This window comes from Lachnellula hyalina (genome assembly GCF_007821495.1).
Source record: "Lachnellula hyalina strain CBS 185.66 chromosome Unknown contig00027, whole genome shotgun sequence".
Classification (NCBI taxonomy): Eukaryota; Fungi; Ascomycota; class Leotiomycetes; order Helotiales; family Lachnaceae; genus Lachnellula; species Lachnellula hyalina.
This window is the reverse complement of record NW_022157141.1, coordinates 29,418-47,014: the sequence shown is the minus strand read 5'-3', so window position 1 is coordinate 47,014 and position 17,597 is coordinate 29,418. Positions and strand designations below refer to the sequence as shown.

The following is a 17,597-nucleotide window of genomic DNA, read 5'->3' as shown; positions in this document are numbered from 1 at the left end:
TCAAAGATTCGCCCTTCCCCATCCAGGCTTCAAAACGTTATCGAGAATGTCTTTCGCAGCTTTCGCGTTTCCGGAAACACTATGGCCTGGCCTAGAGGGCGCCGGATCGTTCCTTTCTCTTACCAGACGCGTTTTCCCCTTCCCAATCTCGAGGATAGAACCACCTTCTATTTTCTCTGCTTTGGTGTCCGCCTTCGCATGCATCACTAAGCCCTTTTAACACGCTGTCTGTTACATGGTTTGAAACCAACATCCATAGTGTCAACGAACGACGGTGTCAGCCCCACTACTCAGCGGGGTACCCCACTTTTACCCCGCGGTGATAGTTTGAATAAGTTCTCTATTATCTACGCATTCTAATAGAATATCAGTGATTTCTAAAATCGGGTATGGTAAAATTATTTGCCACTAGCTTCAGGGAGACCAACCCCTCAATTCAGAAAAGGAAAGGGAAAGGGGTTCATCTCACCCGATTTGATGCTTTATGATTAATCTAATGTGTTACCTCATCCGATTATCCAATCCTGAATAGCCAATTTTTTACTAAGCCAGGCTGTCATTTATGTCTTTTTACTTAGGACACATATTTCCCCCGAATTCCAGCCTCGCGATACCTTCACTACCAACGCTAGGTCTTCTACCAAAATCCGTTCCGCAAGAAGATCACAATCCTGCTGTAACTATATCAGTCATGGCATATAGGGAGCGAGGTCCCAATGCCTGCACGAGGTGTTCCCTACGAACCTGTGGACGAGTTCACTCGTCTCGAGGAGTGAGCTTTGCGACTGCTATCGCTATCGCTTTGCAACATGCCCTGAGCCAACTTTGGGTCTAGTGCAATCTCTACAGCTATAGGGGGAGTCATCGCGATTACGATACGTTGCGCAGCACAAATGCCCGAACAAGAACAGGTAAGCTTTTGGGAGGTATTCTTTATACCGAGCTTTTTGAGGCTTCCCTTGTCGCATGCGGATTGAAATACGGGCATTATATCTTTTTTTAGAGGCAAACCGCAACCCACGTTCTCCACTGCTCTGCTACGACACCTCTCTTCCCCTAGCAATATTTTTTCGAACGCTATTCATCGTCCTCTCTGTGACCAGTATTGTCCAACGGGCTGGAGCTAATAGAGAAGTCAGCTGACGATGCCGACCAATCTGAACGGCTTTTGATCTCAGCAACCGTTTTCGAGTGCTGAAATCTCTCACTTACACTGTCACCTCAAACCCCCTTTAACCTAAAGATTTCAGGCATGGGCTCTTACTATCTTCCTGGAGTATTGTATAATTCTAATTAATAAGTCCCTACACTCTATTATTATCCATCACAATCATGCTTAAAGTCTTCCTTGTCACTAGCACCTCAATAAATATCGGCTATGGTCTTACGGTATATATACATTCATTCTATCCCGCTCTGAAATCATTATTGACATATACTAACTTAATACGACCATTGTTCCAACCAGGTTCCAATATCCTTGCTTGATATTGGACCGAGCTCGGCCATAGACTTGCTAGTCTTCTTCGTTATATCCGTCGAGTATAGGCCCTCTCCTTCTGTGGATGTCAAGCCGTGGTAGAAATCCATGATCTTCAAAGACGGGTGGATCTCTAAGACTTCCTGCTTAGTGCTATCCAGCTTTCCTAATCTCTCTAGCCATTCTTCTGGTGATACCGCTTCGATCTGCTTCCTATCTGTCGAAAAGGTTTCTATGATCGTCGGTACCAAATGTTCAAATTCCACTCGCTTTGGGTTGACGAGATTAAAGACGTTGAAGTTGTTTGTTGACCTTGACGAGGTGTTATGTACGAGCTCCACAATCACATCTGCGAGTACATCCACAGGGATCCAGTCAATCAAATTCATGGAGCCGAGAGTCTTCGGGGCGGCTCCTAAGTTCTTCGTAGTCTTCACCAAACTGGGGAACCACTCCTGATGATTCCACACACCAATACTTCCTCTCTTGACTGGCCCTGCAATCTGTCCGAGACGAAGCACGTTACCAGAGATGCCTGCCTGGGTAGCTGCGTGTAGCATCTGCTCTGCCACAAACTTCGACTCACCATAGCCCATTGGTAGCGCAGCGCTCCATTCCTGATCATTGGCGATACGTTCCGGGATAGCTTGATCCGCATACATGGAATTCCAATTACCCATTGCGGATATGGACGAGACGAAATTCAAACTAGGATGGCGTGGTGAGAGCAGCGACAGTTCAATGAAGGTTCGAAGGCCCCGAAGGTGATCTGCTTCGAAGGTCTGGAGCGAGTGGTTGAAGTTTACCTCCCAGGCATTGTGGATTATCACATCCGCTTCAGAAAGTAGCTGATCCCATTGCGAGGGAAGGAGACCAAAGTTGGGCGCTCCGAACGAGGCTTGGAAGAACTGGACTTTCGCATCTTTCGATTTGAGCGAATCCGTGATCTCTGGGATACGCGAATAGAATTTGTCTCGTGCGTTAGAGGAACGATTGAGGCAGTAGACCTTCTGGACCTTTGGGTCGCGCAACATAGTCTCGAGTAAATAGTATCCAAGGGACCCAGTTGAACCAGTCAATATCACCGTCAATGGCTCATCATCAGATAGTGCTTGACTTGCCACCTTCTTTGGTAAACCGCTGATAAGCTTGTTAAACGTGTTCTTCATGTTGGCGATACGAAGTTCTTCGGAGTTGGCTGCGTTGTTGGTAACGGAAAACTCGGGGCTTAGAATACATTGAAGTGCAGATGCGAGCTTATTGACGGTAGGATTTTCGTAAATGATCCTTGGACCGATGTGACTCCCAGAAACATGCTCTTTCAAGACTAATTTCAGGTTGTTGGCAAGTTGTATGGTCTGAAGAGAATCGAGCCCACGAACGAACCAGTCATCATCGTCGCTGAGTGACGGCACGTCCAAAATCATGGAGACCAATTCGCGTACAAAATTTCGAATGCTAGTCATATCCGCCTCAGCCTCCAGTTGTGGCAATTTGACAGCAGGATCTGTGACTTCATCAGAAGCGCCATAGAGAGCGTTGATTTCCTCGGCATTTTCTTTGTTTGCTGCATGGCGAACAATCGTTCCTTTGGCAGCTCTAGGAAATGGCTTATCCTCTTTGATAACCATAATCATGTTTCGGCCTATCTGCGCATGCCCAGGTGAGACTTTGTTTGCCTCCTCAACTGTTGGCCAGACCGAGTCGAGAAATTCCTGGGCGTTCTCCACGCCATGCCCCTCGACAAGCAGAGCACATCGTGGCCTACGTGCTCCTACAACGAGAGCACCCGTGACCTTCGGATGCCCGTTGATGATGCCCTCCATTGTAACTGGATTGAACTTCTCGCCGTTGGAAAGGACGATAACATCATCGTTGCGGCCCCTATAAAGCCAAAGATCCTTTGTAGGATGCTTTTCGTAGACATCCTTCGTCCTCCATTCTTGAACCTCTGGCATGGTTTTAAAGATACCTTGAAACCTCTCCATCCCCGGCTGTCTACGAATGACCATCTCATAGAGCTCCGAGTTCTCCACCTTCTCCAATTCTATTCCCGAATGGGTCGGGTGCCACTGGAACCACTGCCAGTCCTCGCGATCCGTCTGAACGTTCAAGAATAGGCTCGCTTCTGTGGAGCCAATGAGCTGACCCAATCGAACGTGTTTCGTCAGAAAATTGCCAACTTCAGGAGATAATGGACCTATGCAACCGAATTAGCAGGCTCTTACAATGTTAGAATGGCTCACATACCTCCAGCGTACATAAACAGATCAATTTTCTTTGCTTGTGCCAGAAACTCGTCGGGGTACTCTTTTACTAAATCTTCTAGCAGGGAAGGTGGTGCACATAAAACGTCCAAGTCGACTTGACTTAGCATATCACTAACAAGTCTCCCGTTGGGTGGTGAGCTGGGAGGCCCCAAAACAATGATGCCTTCAAAGAATAATGCTGCCAGCGTGCAGGCGAAGCCCGCGAGATGAAATAATGGAAACCCCATATAGTATCTGAACCCTGGCGCACCCCAAGATGATGGACCGGCTAGGGGATGTCCCGGGACGGCGGGAATTATATGAGCTGCATCTAGTATCGCTATGTAGTCATTATTCATGTAAATGGGCTTCGGTGTTCCTAGAATATATATTTAGTGAAGTTCACGACAAGGCGTGGCGACTGTAGCGCACCTGTTGAGCCGGACGTGTGCATTATCAAGACACGGTCATTCTTAGCTTCCTCCCAGGTCTTGGTATATGGATATGCCTTAGCAGGAGTACTTGTTAATACTTCCATCGCAGGAATCTCAATTGTTCGGATGTTGGGTCTCGCTTCCTTTAAAGTCTTGACTTTCGAAGCCATTTCTGCGGAATAGAAGATGACATTGCATTTGGTGCTCTCGAGGACAGCAACGGCATTTTCGACGGAGTTTCTTGGAGATGGAAGAAGCGCCTGAGAGTTTATGTCAATCAACAAGAACAATAGTCAAGTAGTGATGAATACCTACTGCGTAACCAGTTTTGATGGCTGCCAATTCTATAGCCCAGAATCGGAAGTCTGTGGCACCTAGATATGCAATGGTTTCAAAGTTACTGCTTTTCCCTATATGATCTTCGATCCACCACGAGGTATAGTTCACGGCGTTGGCAAGCTGTGTTGTGGAAAGTTCTATGAATCCTTTGGAGACATCCGAGGACCTAGCTATCATGCCGAGAACGCGATTGGGTGTGGCAGCTGCCAACTCGTCGACGAGCTTAGGCAGAATCCTTTGGCCATATTGATCGTTGGACATATTAGGAAGCGGTGCGCTGATGAAGAACTTGGTGAGAGGAGTGACTTTTGAAAATACGAGAAATAGCAGATACGATCTCTTGAGATTGGGAGTCAGGGAAATAGATGAGAGTAGTAAACAGATGAGAGTTTGTTTCGACTTGTGAGAAGGACGCAAATCAATATATATATCATATACATCTATATAATATGGGGATTTTTGATTTCAATCAAGCTTTTTAATAATTCTAATTTGACCTTTATCGCCCCATAAAATGACTCTATCCCTAGCCCCTGCTAGTAGATAGACCGCAATATAAAGAGAGAATTAGTAAGGGACTTTAAATAGGACTAGTATTTATGGTAATAATTAATAAGCATAGGAGTAACTTTAACTCTACAAGTTCAATGGCGGCAGTAAGATAGCGATAGTAAAAGTAAGATGTACTACAGCAATATCACTTTATGCTCTGTAAAATAATCTATAGAACTAATACATTAGAATAATTAGAATTCAAAATCCCCCATAATATATACTAGTTGATAGACGTGCGTCGGAGGCGGTCAATACATAAATTACAAATGACTGATTGATACAAAGTGGTACCGCTATAGCCGTTTGCCATCATGTACTATACAGTAGTGACCCTTACGGGGCCTTCCCCACCCCTTTGAAACCGTCTTTCAACGGCTCTGTATGGCGGGGCCCACGCTATGCTCCTTAGTTTGCGTGCCGATATATCCTGTCCAGGGAAGAAGGGTCGGGCCGTCGATAGCGCTGCTGCCCTCAATGCAGCGTGCCGATTAACCGTCAAGGCCGTTGCTGTACTATTTTGTAACGCGTGGTCGGCGAAGGTTAAGCATCAAGAAAGAGACGATCCCGAGATCTCTCCGTACGTGCATACAGCGGAATGGTGCGTACGGAGTAGTGAAGTACCGGTAACTATGTGGGCAACTTTATACCAAAGTACACATCCATGAAGTGTGTGGAGACGATGTCGTGGATACGTGGACATGATTTGACGGCAGAAAATAAGCTGGCTGGGGGGGGTAGCGACAGCAAGGACCGCAACTGCCGTCTTGGCAGTGCCGAGGAGCGACAGCAAGGACCACCAGACCCACCCATGCATGCCGTGCATCTTCGGCGCCTCCTGGGTTTCGTCCGACAGGAACCTCATGCATATGTACATAATTACTGTGCAGTACTACTACTAGTATATACAATACTACGATCGTATGCACAATGCAAATTCAGAAGTCTGCGTATTCGGGCGCGATTTTCTCTCATAGGCTTTCGGATGTCTGATAAGCGGGACCATGACGTTCGAAAGACAACTGATAAAATAATTACGAAGTATTCTGCTTCGTCCCACTGACTTCTCCACCTAATCGCACATCTATTACGTCTGGACCAAGGATCAGAACTGGGGCTGCCGAAGCCTTGCTACATATTGCAACCCTTTCAGTGAACAAGTTCTCCTCAAATTCTCGCCCTCGCTCCTCTTTCCTCTGTGATAAAACCACATACACATCTACGACCACTATCACCGCCAAGTTTCACTCTGCCGTTGAATACTTCCTCAGATCGAATAGAGATTGTAGGATCGCGCTTTTATCATCTATCCCTCTTTCTGCCTTCTCTCGCCAAACTTCCGCATACAAAGATCGAATAACTGAAATGGTTTCTCTCCCCTGACCATCTCGCATCATTGCAGTCTTAGACGCGCCAAAATGCTACGTCTGAGATCCTCACCAAAATCTCGGACTACATAGCCCCGATGCAGTTACACTACCCAGTCATCGGGTGCCTGAATTTCTATGAACGACAGGACCATCAACGCTATGAGTTCATGAGGTCGGACTTTGGCGAGACCATTCTCGCAAGCGTGGAGATGCACGATAAACTTAATTGAGGAAATACATGTGGATATGAAATCGAGAAACAAGCGAAGGAAGCATTTGGCCGTAAGTCCCAGAGCTTTCAAATTCCCAGTGCTATTCAGGGTGACTGGAATGTTATAGAGCCGGGGTTGGCTTAGATCTATGTTAGCGCGTTTGTTTTGTGTGATGGTGCTGGTATCCACGGAATCCAAACACTCAACCTCCTCCTCATCGGATAGATCCCACGCGACGTCGGGAGAAAACCTTGAAGTACGTCAGTCCTCTATCTTAACAGGTGTAGGCTACCAGAGGTTTAGAGCTGTCCTCTCGGATCTAGAAAGGCTGCTCTTGCACATGATGTCCGAGAATCGACAGCTTTGACTTCCAGTCCCGGTAGGTACTGAATATGACAAGTCTCAAAAGCATTTATGCTGACGTCGTCAATGCATTCTTTAAGAGCGACCTAGCTTTTTAGCATAGCGTATTGATATGGAGAGTTTATTTTGAGACTTTATCATCAATCGTAACTTAGGTACAAAATGGATATATTAATAACTTACGTCTTGATACCTACGAGCCGCTGGTGCTAAATTAGAGATCGAAGTATCAGATGCAGGAGGATCGAAGCAAAAATCATCAAGTCCACCTACGAAGAACATACTTGAGTCAATTTCCAAATCCAAGGCATCCCAGCCAAAATCCCGACTAGTGCCCACCGCACCTACATCCCCTTGTACGTCGTTTGACCTGGAGCCGAGATCTTTAGGTTGGTTTGGTGCGGAGAGCTCATGAGTAGGAGGAGGATTCGTCGAGGCACGAATTGTGGATGGTAAGATACTACAGAGTGGGCTGCTGCCGCAGATCTGCCTCAAGGCATCCAGCATGCGGCCTACGATTGGGAAATGTGGCTGTACCGTTTCCAAGCTCAACACCAGTTGGCGGAGCCAGAGCCTGTCGTGCTGAGCTTCGTCGAGGCTGCCCGTATGCGCAATCATTGCAGTGGCTGCCACCACGGCGTTGTCGAGCATGATCGAAGGTATCTTCTCTACTCCGAACGCTTCTCGATATGTGATGAACAAGCGAGCTATGCGCAGTGCATATCGGTATATGATGACGTCCGAATCATCGGATGACGGCCGAGATCCCGAGTCACGAGTAGTCTGAGAATATCGCCGCTTCCTAGTATTTAGGGGTTTGGCTAGCGCTTGTCGCAAGAGGATCTGCACTTTGCAGTACTGGGCGTGCAAGCCGTATCCCGCTAGGTCCATGTTTGTCAAACGACTTTCGTTATATGTCAACTCTGGTGGAAGTCTTTCATACCATTCCTCCACCTGTTTGAAGAGCTTGCGCAGCAAAGCAGACCTGTCGGAGTCGCCGACTGACTGGTCGTTCAAGACATGGGATATTTCAGCCATAGGTACGCAAAGCCCTACCCAGGCATTCAGCCATGGTGAATCCGACTTTCGTACCTCCTTGCAGCGCGAAACCGCAACGCTCATGACCGATCTTGGGATGGAGCTTGGTCTGCCAAGATATAGGGTCCACACGCCTTCGTAGACTACGCAAGCAGACAGCAGAGCGTAGGCAAGGTCACTCTCTTTGGCCGACTCTTTAGTCTTTTCGGGAGTGCCAATTTTGCCTGCCAGCTCATGCAGACCAAGATCTGACAGCATCCGACAAGCCATGCCTGTATCAGTTAGTCGATATGATTCACACAAGTCGTTGCGCAGCAGACTTGCCACAGTACATCCAGCCCGGGCGATCATTGCCCTGTGTAACCTCATACTCGCTCAAAAGAAGGAACCCTTGCAGGGCCGCAGGTGTCGGCTCGGATATAGCACTCAATGCTTCCTCCTTGGCCGACTCGAAATACTTAGAGCCTAGGGCGCGTACAGCTTTGGAGGTGCTTAGTCGCGTGCTAGAGGCTAGTATGGCATTTTCCAGAAACTCGGAATACCACCGGGATGGGTTCCCATGTGCCTGGTGGGTCAGGAATGACTCTTTATTCACAACATCAACCCAAAGCGTCTGATATTTGAAGAATGATTGAAATAGATCGTCTCGCAAATGGGGTGAAGTAGGATCAAGGTCAATTTCAACCGTTTCAGCTTCGTCGAGGGAATTGAGACCAGAATCCCTACTAGGTGAGACGACATGAAGGTGAGATGTTGCACCGTAGAAACTTGGTGATCCAGCACTTGTATTTGATTTTTCTGGAGACTTTCCCCTAACCAAGGTCGACGTCGACACGGGCAGTGTTTGCTGGGAACAGGAAGACATTATCATCGGGGCTGGTTCGCTAGTATTAGTATCATTACTCGGAGGAGGGTCTGTATCAGCCGTGTCTGCAGATCGTGCGGTGCTTGAGCTGGAGACAATCAGTCATGTTCGAGCACGATAGTTCGGCCCAAGGTCATCTAGACGAGTAGGTCATTCGCACCCAACGTACCTCAGGCTGTATGGTATTACGGATGCATTAATAGGAGCAACGGCACTATTCTCATTGGGTCTCCAACCCGCATCGCCGGCCGTTCTTTGATTACTTTGATTCAGCGCTTCGAGAATTCCTATCCGCTGTTGAAGAGTATCGACATATTTCCGGTTAACAGATCTGCGTCTCGTAATTAGATTAGCCATGGCAAATGTGCGGTTCTCCATCGTTAACCAACCTTCTTCCGTCTGAAAGAGGGTCCAGCAGGCATTCCTGGCCAGCTCGTCGACACGGGGTACACGCTTCACCCAGCGAGACGGACTGCGCGTCGCACTAAAGAGAAGGGAAGGCTTCAGTGTCTTTGTCTTGCGAGGGAATAGGGACAATGGATTAGGGAGAATAAGAAGAGGCGGGTGGGTGGGTGGCCTGACCTTTACCTTACGGGAGCGACAGTTCTGGCAGGCGATCCCAGCACGCTGGAACGTACTCGTACCTGTTGTCGAACTTTTTGATCGATCTCCCATTGGGCAAAGGCTACTGTAGGTTACTGGAAAATGTTGAGGTCACGTGAGAGAGGTCACAATATCAGTAGGTAACAGTTTGAATTTGCAGTTGAAAGCGAAAGGTGAAGTTGAAGTTGAGATTGAGGTCGAGGTTGATTCTGCAGGAATGAAAATGAGGAAGGAACGTCGTGGGGATCTGCTTCAGGCACGTTGATGCAGTGCCCCAAACCTGCCAAGGTAAGGTAAGGCGGGGGCGGGGCGGGGTAGGACGCTAATCCAGCGCTAAGCCTACGCTAATCCCATCTAAGCCCCTCTAAGCCAAGCGAACCCAATCACGGATGGGCGAAGCGACTTCTGGAGATGCCCGGTCACATTTTCTGGGGTATGGTATGTGGGGGGCGGGGCTAGGGGAGTGCGTTTCTGGGGTTGCCGTAAGTCGACTTACACTAGCCAAATTAGGGAAGTATAACTTATATAGAGCATAGACATCTAAACATACACATACATTTATTCTATGTATATATATAAAGTACTTTGCTGAGCGAGGATGGGTCTAATCTATCTACATCTATAGGCTCATAGATTTTACCCCAGAAGAGCAGCCATCCCCACCTCCACCTCTCCGCTTTTCCTACAGTGATTGTTTTAAGATCCTTTAGGGGCAGCTATTGGGCCCCTTGGCCTCTTTCTCTGGTCTCATGAATAGCACTTTTTCTGTGGTGCGGTGATATCAATTGCGAGTTTCCCCCGCCCGCTCATACGCAAGAGTGCAAGCTGTGCGAACGAGACCACGGCCGGGCGAGTTCCGGGAACATATTCGACGACATTGTTCAGAAGTTGAGAGACACATATGCGGTGCCCTATCCGGCGATGTATGAAGCGAAGCATCCTATGTGTAGAAGGCTCGTACTGTAAAGAGCTAATTCCGATGAATAGTTGTACAGTACACTAATCTTAAAGCCGAAACACGTGGGCTACTGTAATTCTTAAAGGACACAGCATGGGAAGCCGGAAGCAAACTGACCAGGGGTTGTTTAATAGAAGCGAAATGTTGTGAAGACATTGCAGGTGCTGTTTTCCTTCGGACTCCAGAATTCCCCGAGTATTAACCGCGCCGAAACTCCGGAGCCCGGTTGTCTCTTAGTCTCGTAGTCAACTGAGCTAATTCGACGACTTATCTACTTACGGGTAAAACATGGGTATATTTTAACTTCTGCTCGTAATTCTTAACAGCCGACCGTCGGCTGATACCGAGCCAATCAATTCACGGGCAAAACAGGCGACTTGATTGCAGGCTCGTAGTATCGGGTGTAGCAATGGTCGAGTCTGTACAAGTAGTGATAAAAGCAATGATAAAAAGTGCCTGGTCTTCAGATTCTCTTATAGAACTATTCCGTGTCATCATTTTTAGCCCTAAGTCGCACCTGACCTTTATTTCCTCCAGAGCCCATGACGTCTCCTAAGATTCCTGATTACGATGCCATCGTCGTTGGCGCTGGATTCAGTGGAATTCGGTCGTTATGGGAACTTGGTCAGCTTGGCCTGACCGCGAAGTGTTTCGAGGCTGGATCCGATGTTGGTGGTGCATGGTACTGGAATCGCTATCCTGGAGCCCGAACAGATAGCGAAGCATGGGTCTATGTGATGAATTTCGCACCGGGGCTGGGAGACGTATGGAATTACAGTGAACGCTACCCTACCCAACAAGAGGTTCAGCGTTACTTAGGTAGTGTTGTTGGTCAGTTGTTTCCTTCTCCTAAATAGTTCGCCAAAATGGGGGTGGCAGTCTCAGCTACTAACACTGGAACCAGACCGCTTCAATCTGCGTAAGAAGATCGATTTTGATACACGTATTAAGGCTGCACATTACAGTGATAGCGAGAATATCTGGACAATCAGTACCGCAGCTGGGTTATCTACGACGTGCCGCTACTTCCTGGCCGCTTCTGGACCTTTGTCAATTGCAAAGACTCCACCTTTTGCCGGGCTCAAATCATATACTGGTGAGTGGTACCAGACGTCCAACTGGCCCACACATCCGGTCGATTTCCATGGCAAGCGTGTCGCTATTATTGGAACTGGTGCCACAGGAGTCCAGATCATCCCAAAGCTTGCTCATGTAGCAAAAGAATTGACGGTATTCCAACGAACACCGAATTATGTGCTTCCTGGTCGAAACTACATTATCGATGAGAATGAGGCTGCCGAAATTAAGCAGGACTATGATGCTACATGGCATCGTGCAAGCACGCACACTTCTGGTCTGAAAATGACAAAACCAGGGAGAACGGTTCAGAGCGTGGCAGACCCTGATAAAATCAAGCAAATCTTTGATGCGGGATGGGAAACTGGCGGCTTCCACTTTCAGTTCGAGACCTTTGACGAGCTTTTCACGAATCAGGAAGCTAATAACATTGCCTCTGCATACGTTCGTCAAAAGATTAGCGCCATTGTACAAGACCCAGACACGGCAAGGATCCTCTCTCCAAAACACCCCTTTCTTTCTAAGCGTCCGCCGTGTGGGCACTTCTACTACGAAGCATTCAATCGACCCAATGTCAAGCTGGTTGATATAAGTCGAGACGACATTGATCTTTACGAAAAGGGCATTCGCACCAGTTCTGGGAATGAATACGAATTCGACATTATCATTTTCGCTTTAGGATTCGATGCCGCCACCGGCGCACTTGATGAAATAGACGTGAAAGGCAGTCAAGATAAATCGTTAAAAGACTTTTGGGGAAAGAAGCTCGAAACATTCGCCGGGGTCCTTGTCCCTGGATTTCCCAACATGTTTTTGGTTTGTGGCCCACACATTCCTTTTGGAAATATGCCAGTTGTCTTGGAGATAGGAGTGAACTGGATCGGCAAAACTCTTCGTCATATGGAGAAGAACAAGCTCGCAAAGATCGACGTGTCTGAGACTGCGTGGATGCCTGGTCGTCTCACCTCACCGGGGAATTCAGGGCCACGTTATTTGCGGAATCTGCTACTTCAACGCGCGCATGGTTTGTCGGGGCAAATATACCCGGTAAAGCTGTTGGTGTCTTGTTCTACTTTGGTGGCATCCCAGCTTGGACTGCTTGGCTCGAAAAGGAGATCAACACGTCGTGGGCAAGCATGGTATTCCCCCCTCTCGCAGACACAGACAAGGCGGGCGAATATATCAGGACCGACTCACAAAGCCAAACAGCGATCAAATCAGCTGCGTAATCATACTTTTTAAAACGGCAAATCAATATAGTTATATGAGTTAACACGATATTTTTCTTTATACTGAAATTCACCACAGTGGAATTCGTTGTGAAAATTACTAATGGACCGACTCCTACCGATCGATAACATTTTGGGTTCATAGTGCCAATCGTGCTCTTCTTTGCTACGTTCCACCCTTGCCACCAGTGACCTGCTGATGGTTATAATCTGATTATCAAGAGCTGAGCGAGTCGACCTTACCATAATAGTCTAAAAATGCGGCCGTTAGAATGTCTTATGCTGCAACTGATTGTCTGACTTACTTGTCCCGTCACATATGAGAAGAGAGGAGAGACCATGGCTAAGATTGCCCGCCCAGCATCTGTAGGAGTTCCAATCCGTCTGAGGGGGATATCGCCCACCCTATGAGTATAGGTGTGAGGTTTAGCCAACATCTAATATTGGGGAATCCGAGAATACTGACCATTTCTCTTCTTCATCGTAGCCCCCTTGAAATCCAACGGCAAGCTTTGTACCGTCTGGTCTTACAACATACTCACCAGCGGGAGCTTGTGTAAGTCTGGTTTTGATGGCCCCGAAAGCGACAGCTGCGAAGAAATCAATTATCCTTAGCAGAGCTCAGCGGCCAGGTAGCAAGGTACATACTGTTCGCTCTCACACCGTATTCCGGCCCCCATTCTTGGGCCAGTGTTTTAGTCAGTCCTACCAATCCTGCTTTGGCCAAGGCATAGCTAGCTTGTCCAGCGTTGCCGTGTATTCCAGATGTAGATGAGACATTGACGATTGATCTCGGCTCGCCGTCCTTAACCATAAAATATGGTGCGGCTGCTCGGATGAGTTTGAATGGTGCCGTATTATGTAGGGCAATAATGGTGTCTTCGTCCGTCCGTCAGAACGATATACGAAACTGCTGAATCGAGACGAGAACTTACCCCACTGTTTGTCCTGTATCTTCTCAATCGGGTCATCCCATGCGTAACCTGCATTGTTTATAATAATATGAAGCTTCCCGCCACCAAACTCAGTAGCTTTTTGGACCAGGTTGCTGATGTCTTCATTGTTCATAATATCTCCGGCAACGGCAATCGCAGCGCCCCCATCAGAGTTGATAGCCTGAGCGGTCTTCTCGGCTTTTGCTGGCCTCAGTATTAGCATCATCATCTACTCTTTTGCTTTTCTGACACAGTACCGGCGTCAATGTCCGCAATGACAACCTTGCACCCCTCGCGTGCGAAAATTGCGGCAGTCTCAGCACCTATACCCTGAGCTGCGCCTGTAATTATAGCGGTCTGCTCTAAAAACGACAGTTAGTCGCCTAGTAGAGCAGATAGGTTTGTATCAACAATACCTGTCAACATCCCGTGGGGAAAATTAAGTCGTGCATTAGCACTCATGATGAATCCAAGAGGTCAGTCAAATTCTGAAGATCGAAAGGGTCGCAAGGTGTAAGAAAAATAATAAGAATAATGATAAGAATACTAATGCTAAGGTAGCTAGACTTGAATGGGTAAAAGCTAAGAAGGCGAAGCCTATCAAGTTTGTACCATTGAAGTCTCCATTCTAGCGTCGGATCATATCCGACTGCCGAGCGTTCAAGGGCAGTAAAAGTCTCGACGGCGTTTCTTCACATTTTCAGGCAAACATTTAGCATGCTAAAAGGCATTTAATACTGCAGGTAGATTCTATCTCTTCGCATCTACCTTCTTGTCTTAGATCGCCCCTGATCTGACCTAGGTCAACATTGTTAGAAAGTACTCTGTTGACTCTGGCAGGTCCGGGATTACTATGCGATACAGCTTGTTCATCACGGAGACTTTGCGGATACAAAAGTCAGTCTTTACTAGTGCAACTTTGCCGTCAAAGTTAGGACAAAGTATCAGAAGCTTCAAATCTCGGGCCATGAACAATTAATTGGCCCACTGCTCTGATTGCTCACAAGGCAGATTTGAGGGTTTGGGCGATTTGCTCCAGCATTACCATAGTTGATGATCTTCTTTGCGTTGGAGTCCCAAGTATCCACATTATCCTAGCAATAGGGGCCTGTTACTCAACGGGATGGGTGTTCCTGAGCGTTTAATGGAGAAACCGTTTCAACAGTACCATAACAATTGCTCAAAGCGATCAGATGCGGGTACTTTGGCCCCTTTTGAGAATAAGCTGATTTTTGACTGGCCCCAATAGACTCGGTCCAGCCTTGAATGGTCGACTATCATACAAAAAGTAATGGCACGTTCAAAACGTGGCATCTATATGACAGCAAGATAAAGAGGCACTGAAACAGTATACTAGCTTTATACTCGTAAGAACGCCTATTACCCTTCAAGATTTATTCACACTCTACTCATGGCTTCATGAAAATTAACTATTTCATCTCAATTTGCATTTTAAGAATCACCATCTCATTTCGGCGAAACTCCTCTACGTGACCAAGCCACGTGCTGATTTTCCAGTCTGAGCGAGGACACTTAATTTTTGAAAGCTGATATTTCAGACAACATGACATGTCAACAGGGAAAGTGTTCTTGGAAAAATACCACTAGGCGCCCCACCCTTAAACTGAATTTCCGAATATTTAGCCCAGGCACGGTCGATCTTTCGGAAAACCCAGCTCGGATACTGCACTGTACCTTTACCCCGCACTAACCCTTCGGCGATGGCCGACCAAGCTAAACTTGCAACTGTGGAGTTGGAGTTGTAGTCGTAGTCGAAGTCCGGTAAAGTACGTACGTACGGATGTGTCATGCCAAAGTTTTAATCACTACCTCTGTATGGCGTAACGTGCGTGCGTGTAGCTGGATGTGGGTAGGCAGAAAACATAAGGCTGTGGGCAAAGCTTTAGCCAGTCTCTGAGACCTCCATAAGGAAGGAACATTTGATTTTCGAGACGATAAATCACCTTGCATATCTGAGGTGTTCTATCTCATAGAAACTTCCAATAACAGACAAAGTCCTTCCAACAAACTTCTTCGATAGTATCTTCCCTGTTGCGTTCAACTATCTGCTCGAGCAAAGAGCAACACCATGTCGGTCCCTGAATATACCGATCACGGTGCTCTGAAGATATCTCCACTCAATCTGCAAAATATAAAAGAGAAATCAGTGGTAATCACAGGAGGTTTGAATCATCTGCCGCGGTTCTCGTTCTTAGATCTACTCGTTCTGTATGAGTGAAGCTGACAAACTTGAAAGGAGCAAGTGGTCTGGGAAAGGCCTACGCCGTGGCATTCGCAGAAGCAGGGTAAGAGAATCCGCCCTTCCCTATTATGTCATTCAATTGTTCATAATATAAACAGTGCATACGTTTCCATTGGTGATGTCGACGCAAAAGCCGGCAATGAGTTGGTTTCTGAGCTTAAAGGGTACGTTCTTTCCTACTGCTTCTTGCTCGATATCTTTATTAAGATGATACCCTTGTGTAGTGCAGCGCAGTTTGTCAAATGCGATGTTCGTAGCTGGGACGACCAAGTCGCTCTGTTCGATGCGGCTGTGAAACACTCGCCGCACCACAGCTGTGATGTCGTGATTGCCAATGCTGGAATCGTGGGAGCTGATGACTTGTTCAAACTTGAAGGTGGGTTGAGCGCATCCTGATAAAGGCGCAATACTCATGTATAATCATTCAGATCCTGCACTACCGCCTGTAAAACCAGACTTACGGATTATCGACATCAACTTGATGGGCACCGCCTATACCTCAAAACTCGCCATACATTATTTCAGGCGTCAGCCAGTGGAAACTTCTCGAGATCGTTGTCTGATCATCAAAGCTAGCATTGCTGCTTATGCTGACCAGCCTGGCTCTCCACAGTACAATGTTTCTAAATGGGGAGCGAGAGGGCTGATGAGAAATCTACGTCGAACAAGTTGGAAGGAAAATATTCGAGTGAATCTCGTTGCGCCATGGTAAGTAATACCACCTAAACCGAGTAACGAAGTACATACACTCAAATAACTGATGCGTGACGGAATGCAGGTATGTTCGAACGCCAATCTTGACTCAAGAAGTACAGGCGTATCTCGTTGGCAAGGGAGTAGAGTTTGCAACGGTTGAGGATTGTACCAAAGCCATGCTGAAAATTGCATCAGACACAACGATTAATGGTATGACTCTTTTGATTTAACTTACGATTGATATTGATATCAATAGGTCGAGGAATCGGAATAGTGCCTCGAACTGTAGCAGCTGAGGGGTATATGGATCTGGATCATGATGATTATAAAGAGCGCGATTTCTTGAAGCAATGGCAACAGACGGTGCTTGACACTGCCCTGCGCTTGGTTGTGAATTCCAATTAATTTAATCTCTCGTTATCAATTCAAAGAGACGTTTTGTATAAGAAAGATAAAGAACTGTTGTATTTCTTTTCCTTAATAAATGTGAAAAAGACTAAATCAAAACTGTTGCTTCTTTAAAAGTATATATTCAAGTTTTATTAAACGAAGCTTAATAATAAGCGTAACCCCACCCCCGCATAATTGCAATAGGACTAGTAGATATGTGTATACAAGGATCTTCACACTTTCAGGACTTTCCAAGTACGCCGAGCTCAAACCCGAGTTCCCAGAGGGTAGGAGACTTTGGGGGATTGGGGAACTCTTCTTCGGCCAACACCGATGAGAAGTCGACGGTATTATTCCATCTGGATCTCGGTAAAATTTATATAACATACAGTAGAATCCGTTTCATCTGCATAGACGAGTAATTTCTCAACTACGAACTCAGAAAGTTACGGCAATGGAGACTTATAGTTGGTACAACGTAACGGCAAGTATAAGCATCAGCCAAGGCGGTCTCTCATCTACTCAACAGTACACTGATTGACTG

The 17,597-nt window shown here is 46.9% G+C and overlaps 4 protein-coding genes across 4 annotated transcripts; 2 read left to right on the top strand and 2 right to left on the bottom strand.

Annotated features, from left to right (window-relative positions):
* Window positions 1-1,443: 1,443 nt before the first annotated feature.
* Window positions 1,444-4,763, bottom strand: FUB8_2 (Non-canonical non-ribosomal peptide synthetase; the record flags this gene model as incomplete). Its single annotated transcript, XM_031147356.1, has 4 exons — window positions 1,444-3,680; window positions 3,731-4,108; window positions 4,162-4,423; window positions 4,479-4,763. The coding sequence occupies 4 exons, from the start codon at window positions 4,761-4,763 to the stop codon at window positions 1,444-1,446; spliced, it is 3,162 nt and encodes a 1,053-aa protein (XP_031007485.1).
* Window positions 4,764-11,005: 6,242 nt separating this feature from the next.
* On the top strand, window positions 11,006-12,769 carry psoF (Dual-functional monooxygenase/methyltransferase; the record flags this gene model as incomplete). Its single annotated transcript, XM_031147355.1, has 3 exons — window positions 11,006-11,294; window positions 11,368-12,564; window positions 12,630-12,769. The coding sequence occupies 3 exons, from the start codon at window positions 11,006-11,008 to the stop codon at window positions 12,767-12,769; spliced, it is 1,626 nt and encodes a 541-aa protein (XP_031007484.1).
* Window positions 12,770-12,935: 166 nt separating this feature from the next.
* Window positions 12,936-14,064, bottom strand: bkr3 (3-oxoacyl-[acyl-carrier-protein] reductase 3-like protein; the record flags this gene model as incomplete). Its single annotated transcript, XM_031147354.1, has 6 exons — window positions 12,936-12,962; window positions 13,075-13,174; window positions 13,236-13,359; window positions 13,418-13,648; window positions 13,705-13,908; window positions 13,962-14,064. Coding segments are annotated over 6 exons (789 nt in total), but the record flags the coding sequence as incomplete, so codon positions are not given.
* A 1,729-nt stretch (window positions 14,065-15,793) lies between these two features.
* Window positions 15,794-17,068, top strand: aflH_0 (5'-hydroxyaverantin dehydrogenase; the record flags this gene model as incomplete). The annotated part of the gene is made up of 7 exons (XM_031147353.1): window positions 15,794-15,887; window positions 15,962-16,010; window positions 16,066-16,131; window positions 16,192-16,343; window positions 16,396-16,675; window positions 16,746-16,873; window positions 16,920-17,068. The coding sequence occupies 7 exons, from the start codon at window positions 15,794-15,796 to the stop codon at window positions 17,066-17,068; spliced, it is 918 nt and encodes a 305-aa protein (XP_031007478.1).
* Between the last annotated feature and the right edge of the window lie 529 nt (window positions 17,069-17,597).